Genomic DNA, 9409 nt, shown 5'->3' on the forward strand with positions numbered 1-9409 from the left:
CCGGGCTCTTCGGGGCGCGGACGTTCTGCGCAACATCGGGGTACAGAGCTTAGCTCCCCACGGCCCCTCCAGCCCGCAGCGCCCCTGGCCGCCCTCCTCTGTGGGACCCGCTGCCCCAACCTTCCGGCGCACCCGGGCCGGCGGCCCTGCTCCCCCGTGGGAAGGGCTTAACTTTCTGGAGCCAGTGGCTGGGCTTCCGTTCCGCAGCGCCCGCCTGCGGCCGGGTGCGGAGGGGTGGGGGGGAGGGGGGGCCGGGGCGGAGCGTGGGGGTGGGCGGGGAGGGGCGGGCCCGGGGGCGGGGCCGAGACCAGCTCTGGGCAAAACGCTCAGAGGCGCGGTGCGCGCGCGCGGACACAGCGGGGCTGCCGGGCGCCGCGGTCTCCTGGGCTTGGAGGGCTCCGGCTGCCCGCGCTCCGAGGGCTTCGCCCCACCATGAGACTACGAAGGTGAGCGGCGCGGCGGCCACACTGGTCCTGCGGGAGCCGAGGAGGAGCGGGGTCGCCACAGTTGGGAGCGGGGTTCTGGGGGCGCCCTGGGGGCCGTAGCCGAGGGCCCCCTTCCCCGGCGGCGCAGTGGCGAGGATCGGCGCGGAGGGTCGGCCGCCGGGAACCGAGCGGCCTTGGGCGGGGCCAGGCAAGCGGTTACCTGCCAGTGAGTGTGGCATCTGCCTGGGCCGGCCGGGGAAGGGCCGGATGGGGGCGGGACCGATGGGGTGCATGGGTGCGCTTGGGGCGGGATCCCTGCGGAGGGACGGGGCCGAGCAAAAGCTGGAAGCTAGGGAAGACCCGGCGACGCTCACCCCCCTCCCCACCCCTGCCCACTCCCTTCCCCCGCCCCCACAGTGGGGAGGGTGGGGGCTGTGGTCGCGCTGCGCCCAGGACACACTGAGACACAGCTAGGCGGGCAGTGCCCGCCGCTGGGTGACCTGCCCTCCTCCCACACACCTGGGATCTCCCCCTGCGCATCAGCAGAGCCAGCGATACCGGGCCAGCGCAGGGCTCCTGGTCTCCCAGCCGGGCGGGGGATGACAGCTCTGCCAAAATACCACCTTCAGGGCAGCTTGTGGAGTTAACAGCCTGTGCCTCCCTTGGTGAACTGGTGAGGCACCTGGTCGCCGCCAGGTGTCCCACCCTCAGCCCGAAAGCTTGCCCACGCCTGGGTCCTGCAGTCTCTCCAGTTAGAAATGTAGGTAGTTAAGGCTGTTTCCTGGAAAGTACTGGAATGCCACAGCCACCAGCTACCCTCAGCTGGGAGCAATGGTCCTGTCTCTGCCACATCCTGCCGGACCCCAAGAGCCCACTGGGGCGGGAGGCGGGGTCGTGACTGGGCACAGGCAGGGGTGGTGGGCCAGAGGTGCGGGTGGGTAGCGTTTGATGGCGGGGCTGGGAGGAGGCCCCGGGCAGAGGGTGCAGAGGGGCCCGCAGGCAGCACCAGGGAGGGGGCCACCGTCACCTGCAGGGGCCCAGTGAGCCCAGCTGCCTGAGGCGGCCCTGACAGGCACGTGCTCCCTGCGCCCAGCAAGGCAGGGCTGGCCTCGCGGCCTCACTGCATGGGCTCCACAGGAGAGCAGCGGGGCCCACGGAGGGCCTTTCGCAGCTCTGGGGATGGTGGCCGACGGGGTCGACACTGGACACAGAGGCCCCACGGCCACCCCTGCAAACGGGAATGGTGGGCCCAGCAGGGACAGCGGGAGAGGACAGGCTGCGGCCTCTGCGAGGTGCGGGGTGTCCCTGGTGACAGGGACGCGTCTCCAAGCAGAGTCGGATGGTAGCTCTCAAGGGCGGGGGCCTCTGTGGGTCCAGAGCTCAGGGGACAGACACAGCACCCTGGGAGGCTTGAGAGAGGGGTGGCCAGGCCCAAGCATGTCAGGCACAGAGGCTCCCGTGGGAGCCGCCAGGAGCCTCCTAATCCCCGAGGTGGCTTTGCCCCCGCGGGTCGGCGGCCCACCAGCTGGGGGGAGCCTCCGACTTCATTTCAGAAGGAGCCGGTCCCTTCGCGGGTGCCCCGCAGAGCACCCCACTCTGCCCTTGGGCATCATAGATCTATCTCTGTCTCCAAAAACTTAAAAAGTAGCTCTTGCTGTGAGTACCCCAGAAGGTGTTTTTTTTTTTTTTTTTTTTTTTTTTTGGAATTTCTTGGAACCCATCCCCTGCATGGCTGGGCCACCAAGGGTTCAAGGCTGTGGCCTTGGCGGTGCCTCTCACTACCCTTTCTCACATCATTTTCTGGGGGTTTCCTTAGCAAGGGAGCTGGCTGGTGGCAGGAACGGTCCTGGTCCCCTCCCTGACTCTCAGCAGGGGCCCTGGGCCTTGGGGCCGCTGGGCTGTGGATGTCACATTTCCGTGAGGGGTGTGGCCGGCTCCTCCCACAAGGAGCAGGCGGCTGGCCTGCCCTGGGCTCTGAGGAAGCGGGCCTCAGCGGGCGGTCTCTCTGGTTCCCTTCCAGCCCCGGCCTGTTCCTGCTGCTGCTCAGCGGCCTACGCGCCGGTAAGTTCTCCAGAGGCACTCATGGGGGCCCGGGGTGCAGGCGTCAGCAGCGGCTCCCCCCCCCCCCCCCGCACAGCCCTTCCTGCTTCTCCCGGGGCCCCCGCAGGAAAGCTGGGCCCCAAGCCCGAGTAGTATGTAGGCCTGAAGGCCACAGTGGGGACGCTGATCCAGAGACCCTGAGGTTCTCGTTGGACGGGGTGCCGGGAGGGGTGGGGGGCACGTCCCCCCGCGTGTCCCAGTCCTCTGCTTTCCAGGGGAGGCGGGAGCTTCCTGCTCTCCTGGCTCCTTGGCCCCGGTCAGTCCTGGGCAGCCCCCGAAGCCACAGCTTCCAAACAGCAAGGAGCAGGGATGTGCACTGCAGCCGGGGCCGGGGCCTGCGAGCTCCGGCCCGCGGGTGGCGGGGCAGGGGACGCAGCCGCCCTCACTGCAGGCAGCTACGTGGCTGCAGGCGGGCGACGCCACTCTGGGCACGGCCCACCAGCCTTCTCCGAGGTACGAGCGGCCTTACGAGGCCGCTGTTGAAAAGCCGACGTGTTCTTTTAAATGACTAAGTTTTTAAAAACGTTTTTGATTTGAATTCATTGTAGACTCCCAAAAAGTAGCAACAGGAGTGCATCAGGGTCCCAGGTGTCCCGTGGTCCCTGTTTCTCCCGTGCTAGCCTGTCACATGCCGCGGGCACGCGGGCCCTGAGGCGCACACCGCAAGGGCGTGGCGCGTGGGTCTGGGCGTCGGGTACTGCCTTCCGGGGCGTCCCTCGGACCGGCGAGAGTCGGGGCCGGTGTTTGAGCCTCGCCCCCAGGAAGCCCCCGGCCCCCCCGGGGTAGTTCCGCGAGCTCGGAGAATGCCTCTCACCCCGTTCGAACCGTTACAGATGTTCAGGAAAGAGAAGTCAGGGCGATGGTGGGCAGCGAGGTCGAGCTGAGCTGCGTCGACTTCAAGGAAAACGCTTTTGACTTAAACGAACTTCACGTTTATTGGCAAATCACCGTCAATGGCAAAACGAAAACCGTGGCTTACTACCTGTCGGAGAACAGCTCCGCGGTCTACGTGGACGCGCAGTATAAGGGCCGGGCCCAGCTGTCGCAGGCCGGCATGAGGCACGGCGACTTCTCGCTGCGTCTGCGCAACGTCACCCCCCAGGACGAGCAGAAGTTCAACTGCCTGGTGTTCAAGAAATTCGAGAGGGCTTTGAACATGACGGTCGCGCTGCACGTGGCAGGTGAGGGCGCCGGCGTGGCCGTGGCCTCCCCGCAGCCTCGCGGCCCGGGCGGAGCGGGCGGACCCGGTTCCTCCCGCGAAGCGAAGCCCGGCAGTGCCGCGGGCTCCCGCGTGACCGTGTGCGAAGCCGAGCGGGCCGGGAGTCCCCCTGCCCGCAGGAATGCTGCGTGCGGCCCGGGGCGGCCTCGGGGGCCCCGACCAAAGCCTGCTGCCTTTGCCGCGGACTCGCCACGTCAGCTCGAACGAGATTTTTAAGATGAAATTTGGAGGGAGCACTGAAAGATCAGCATCGGGGAAGGAGATTAGAGCCGACAAGGCGGCTCGGGGTGCAGCGTGAGCCGTTGCTGCCCAGCGAGGCCGGCCGCGCGGGGCAGGGGGTGGGTGCTGGTCGCCGCCCCCTAGCGTGAGTGGGGGTGACTCTTAGGCAGAACAGGACCGTCGCCCAAAACCCAGACTGCAGGCCTGGTCCCGCCCGTCTCCAGGTCTGGGGGGTGGCGGCCGCCTGCCCTCTAACCCGGCCCCGGGTGCGGGCGCCGCCGGCGTCTGACCTCAGGACCCGGCCCCCCTCCCCGCAGCGAACTACAGCATGCCCGTGGTCAGCGCCCCCCTCAGCGCCCCCCAGGACCAGGACGAGGCGCTCACGTTCACGTGCAGGTCGATGGACGGCTACCCCAGGCCCAACGTGTACTGGATCAACAGGACAGACAACAGCCTGCTGAGCGAGGCCCTGTACAACAGCTCCGTCTCCGTGAACAGCCGGGGCCTGTACGATGTGGTCAGTGTGCTCAGGGTCCCCCGGGCCCCCAGCCTGGACGTCGGCTGCTGCATCGAGAACGTCCTCCTGCACCAGAACCTGACGGTCAGCAGCCAGGCCGAGACAGGTACGGCCCGCCGGGGTCTGCACGCTGGCCCCGGCCCAGGGCGGGGCCCGGCGGCCCGGGACGTCTTCACGGGCAGAAGAGAGTCCCTGTGAAGTGACCGGCAGGGCCTGGGGGCGGAGGACAGTCAGGCGCTCTGATGAGACCCCGCGCCTGGGGTGCGCTGGGCCGGGCGCTCTCTGCGACCGAGCCACTTAGTGGTCACTCACGGGCCAGTTTGGTGGCCCGTTTCGCAGATGGGGCACTGAGGCTCTGGAGGCCTCTGTGACGCCTCGGAAGCCCCAGGTCTAGGCAGCGACAGCATCGGGATCGCAGCCCTGGCCCGCACGGCCCCCACTCGAGCTCCTTGCCTCGGGCATGTGTCCCCTGGGAAAGCCAGGCCCCCCACGACAGGGGGCCACACAGACGCTGACTCCCCCGCAGAGGCCGCGGGCTCTCTCGGCCCGTGTCCCTGTCACCGGTGTTGAGATGGGGGGAGGGGGGAGGAGGCATCCCCGGGCCCGGCCTGTGGCAGGAAAGGGTGCCCATCGCGGAACCCGCGGGCCGCAGTGCAGTGTGGGAAGGAGGGCAGAGCTGCCGGGTCGGGAGAAGGGTGCAAGCTGGTGACCGCAGGGCATCGCACCGGGCGCAGGCCCTCTGAGCGCGGGCCCTGGGAGCCTGCACAGCTCACAGGCCGCGACGCGGCCCTGACCGCCGGGAACTGCTGCGGAGCTGGACGCGCTCCTTCCCCACGCCTGGCAGCCCTGTGACTCGTGGGGCACGGTCTCTGAGCCTGAGGGGCCCCGGACAAGGGCTGCACGGAAAAGCCACCTCTGCCTCCCGGGCCGCAGCGGGAGGGGAGCCGGAAGGTCCGCCTGGGCCAGCGGCCGCACCCCGGCTCCGGCGTGGGACACCCCGGGGAGCCCGTAGCAGCCCCCAGGCCCGACGCGGGGTGGGGAGCGGCTGCCGATGGGAATGGGGCCTCCCTTTGGGTGACAACAAAAGTCCCAGAGTCAGAGAATGGCTCCACCGCACGACCTTGTGAATGTGCTAAATGCCACCGAGTCGCTCACATCGCAATGGTTAATTTCACGTTATATAAATTTCACCTAAATTTTTTTTTAAGTTGACAAAAAGCTAGAAAAGAGTTAAATGATTAAGTTAAATGTAAGAAGTGGTGGGGAGCCTCCTGCCCGCCACGCCGCTCCGCGGGGTGGCTGGGGTCGCGTGCGAGGCGGGCGGGAGTGAGGCGGGACCCTCCCCCTGCAAGGGTGGGCCTCCGCGCAGCCTCGTGGCCACAGGCCACGGGCCGGGCCCCCACGCCGTCTCCCCGGGCTGCCAGGACGAGGCCTCTGTCCTCCCCGCCTGCCCATCTCGGCTTCTCTCCCTCTTTCTCGTAGGGACGTTCACGGGAACCAAAAGCGGCATCACGGAGAACGGCGCCTCCGCCCGCGCGGGGAGCCCCAGCGCCCTGGCGGCCATGCTCGTGACGGGCCTGGTGGTGGTGGCGGTGGCGGTGGTCTTGGCACACCGGAGCCGGCGCCTGCCCTGCCGGCGCTACGCAGGTACCAGGCGGGCGCAAGTCCATGGCCGGCGTGCGTCGGGTGGGAGCGAGCGTTCTCGCTGTTCTCAGGACATTTAAAGGCTCCGGGAGGGGTCAGTCCCCTTCGGGTGCAGTCTGGCAGTGTTCACGTCCGGATGGGGGTTCACAGCCGCGGTCCGGGCCCCGGGCTCCCGACACCAGCTCACAGGTCCGGGGTGGGAAGGGCGGCCTCCGGATCAGAGGGTAGGACGGAGTGCATTGTCTTGGACGCTGAGCTGCCTCTGGTCCCCACAAGGCTGGCTGTCGGGTCCTGGCCCCACCACGCAGACCCAGGAAGCCTGCGTTTTGTGCACGTGACATGAGATAGATCTCAGAGGAGGCTGAGAAGCCGAGAAGGTGTGCACGGGGTCCCCAGGGCCAGCAAGAGGCCTGCAGGCCGGCCCAGGGGCTTGGGGCGTCTCCCGGGTCGGCGGGCCTCCGCACAGGACCCTGCCCCTAGCCACCTGCCCTCACGTCTCTGGTTTGTTCCGACAGGTGCCCAGGCTGCGAAGCCCGAGCTGGAGCTCACCGGTGAGTTTGCCGAGAGGGGAGGGGCGGGGAGATGCCCCGTGACGTGCGTCCAGGTGGCTTCTCAGCCGCTTCGGTGTCTGCCATTTGGCACGCGCGATGCTCGGTGACCAGGACAGAAATGCGACCGTTGTCAGAGACGCCGAAGTCCCCAGGGAGGGCCTCTCCCCCCAGCCCCCTCCCGCACGCAGTCCTGTCCTCGTGGACACTTGCGGGGGGCGGGTTATGGAATTTTTAAACGTACGCAGAAGCAGGAGCCTGGGACAGTGACCCCCAGTGTGTCCACGGAGCCTCCGTCCTCACTGCCTCTGCGCACACTGCCCCCACCCCGTGGGGCTCTCGAGCAAGTCCAGACGCTGAGTCCTGCGTGATGGCGGGGGGCGCCCCGCGGCTCTGTAAGCAAAGGTCCCATCCCGTCTGGGGAACATTTACGCACAGCCTCGGGCTGCGAGGGGCCCTGCAGGCAGGCCAGCCCTCCCCGCTGACGCCTCAGGCAAATGACCACACCTGTCCGAGCCCCGTTCCCCAGCGGTGGGAAGGGGTCGTCCTGGGGAGGGTGCACCCTGGTGCCTGGGGCACCCACCACGGGTGGCCCGCCCGTCACCCTGCTGAGCCTGGGCCACGCGGGCTGAGCGGCTGCAGGGGACGCACGCCTGGGCCCACGCAGGCAGCCCCGGGTCACTGGAGCACAGCGTGCTGAGGGCTTCGGGGCTCCTGACCCCAGCCTCACGGGAAGCGAAACTTTGGTAGGCGGCTGTCGTAAGCCCCTGGCGTCACCGTCCTGAGTCCTGAGACAGTCACCCTCTGCCTCCAAGATGAGGACGAGTGGGCACGGCGTTTGACTCCACCCCCCTTCCCTTTCCTTCCCAGACCACGTTTGACGAGACCCACCGCCAGGACGTGGACGGGCTGCTGCGAGATGCCACGTGGAGGGGCTTCGACGGCAGCTTGAGAACTGACTCGAGCAGGCTGGTGGCCGAGGGGGGCCGCCTGCCCCGACCTGCAGCGCCGACGTGGGCTTCACGGACAGAGCCTCCCCCACAGAGACCACGCTCGACCCCGGGGAGAATGCGCTGGGCGCCTCCCTGGTCCCACAGGGCCCTGGGACGCATCCCCGAGCGGGAGGGGACCCCACCGTCGCTGCCGAGGAGCGGAGCAGAAAGGGACAGCTCCTGCCCACCAGCCGCCCCGGCCCTGCCGGCCCCCCAGCCCGCACCCCGCCCTGCGCTGCGGCCAGGAGCTCCCGTGCTGCCGGTGCCGGCGTGCACCCCAAACGCAGGAAGCCGCCGATTCGCCTTCCTCTAGGGTGTCCTCTGGGAGGCGCCCGAGGCCAGCTGTGGGGGCCAAGAGCCAGGGCCCCGTCTGGGGCCCGCACAGGAGAGTCGCGAGGAGGAGACTCCAGGGAGGGACCACCAGGGGCCTCGGAGTGGGCAGCGGCACGGGGGGGCAGGCGCTCGGCACGGCGGCCTGTCCCGCTGCGCAGGAATTCCCCGAGTGCGTGTGCGGCCCCCGCCCCGCCGCCCGCCCGGCCCGCACCGAGAGCCCCCGAGTCTGACGGAGACCCCACTAGTCACCAGGGCCCTCCCGGGCAATGGGAGACTGGCAGTGACCCTGTCGTCTGGAATGAATCGAGCAGCTAAATGTTTCCAGAACGTTCTGCCGAGGAGTCTGCCAGATGTGTGCACCCAGGACAGTAGGTCCGTGTGGCTGCCCCGCGGTCACTGAACGCCGGCATGGACCCGCGGTCAGGCCGCATCCAGCACGTGCTCCAAGGACTCGCGCATCCGTCTGGGGCAGCCGCTCATTGGTGAGCGTGAGGGGCGCCCCGAGACCTTCACTGTGGGAGCGCTGGGAGCCCAGGCCAGTCCAAGCAGGCACTGCGGGGTGCCGACTGCATCTGGAGCGAAGAGCCCTGGGGCGCCGGAGGGCGGGAGCCATGCTCATCCTCAGACTGACAAGCTGGACAGACACGCCCCCACCCCCAGCCCGCGGGGGCCCCACGGCACCCCAGCCCCAGCCGCCTGGCGCCCTCAGCAGGCCCGGAGCGAGGGGCCCTGGGCTTAGGGGCCGGGAACTCGCAGGCGGCGGGTCGGGGACGGACACCTTGGGGGCCGAGTCCGGTCCCAGCTCGCCTGTCCTGGCTGGGCCGCCCCGCAGGGCTGGCCTGGGCCGGGGCCCCCACGGCCGTGGGGTGCTCTGCACGCAGGGTCACTGCCTTCTGTACACAGGCCGGAGCCTCGCCGCACGCCTGTTCCTACCACCTTGATCTGAGCCAATACAGATGCCAGCTCCGCCCAGCGGCTGTGACGGTCCGGCTCGTCCTTCATGCAGGCCGGGGGGACCTCTGTCCCCAGGGGACGCGGGGCCAGGCCAGAGGCCTTTCTCCGGTCCCAGTGGGGGCCGCTCTGGCCTCGGGTGGGCGGGGGGCGCACAGGGCCCACACCGCTGTGGCTGGCGTGAGGACAGGTCCTTGCCCCCAAGGGCACTTCCGCAGGGCAGTCTGGGTGAGCCCAGCCCCTGCCTCGCGCCCCATCTGCACTGGATCTCAGGGGTGCCGTGAGGCTCATGACCAGGTCCAGGGTGGTCCAGGTCAGCCCCGTCCACCCAGCACCGCCCCTGGGTCCTGACGCCCTCAGCCCAGAGCCCGGCGTCTGCCCCCTGGTCATGCTCAGAGCCGGCCAGGGTCCGGCACCATTGGCTTCCTGGTCTCTGGGCACCATGGCTCCTGCACCAGCCC

General features: G+C 69.0%; 1 protein-coding gene across 3 annotated transcripts; it reads left to right on the forward strand.

The window, feature by feature from the left end:
* Positions 1 to 318: 318 nt before the first annotated feature.
* Positions 319 to 8972, forward strand: ICOSLG (inducible T cell costimulator ligand). Of its 3 annotated transcripts, XM_036238129.1 has the most exons (7): positions 319 to 446; positions 2446 to 2486; positions 3359 to 3706; positions 4281 to 4586; positions 5963 to 6127; positions 6640 to 6675; positions 7543 to 8972. In XM_036238129.1, exons 1-7 carry the CDS (start codon positions 433 to 435, stop codon positions 7551 to 7553), a joined length of 921 nt encoding a protein of 306 aa, XP_036094022.1. In that variant the 5' UTR covers positions 319 to 432; the 3' UTR covers positions 7554 to 8972. The 3 variants fall into 3 exon arrangements, with proteins under 3 accessions (XP_036094022.1, XP_015999001.2, XP_036094023.1); XM_016143515.2 differs by having other exon boundaries at positions 6640 to 8972; XM_036238130.1 differs by lacking the exon at positions 2446 to 2486 and having other exon boundaries at positions 345 to 446.
* The last annotated feature ends 437 nt before the right edge of the window (positions 8973 to 9409 follow it).

This window comes from Rousettus aegyptiacus, unplaced genomic scaffold (genome assembly GCF_014176215.1).
Source record: "Rousettus aegyptiacus isolate mRouAeg1 unplaced genomic scaffold, mRouAeg1.p scaffold_m13_p_20, whole genome shotgun sequence".
Lineage (NCBI taxonomy): Eukaryota > Metazoa > Chordata > Mammalia > Chiroptera > Pteropodidae > Rousettus > Rousettus aegyptiacus.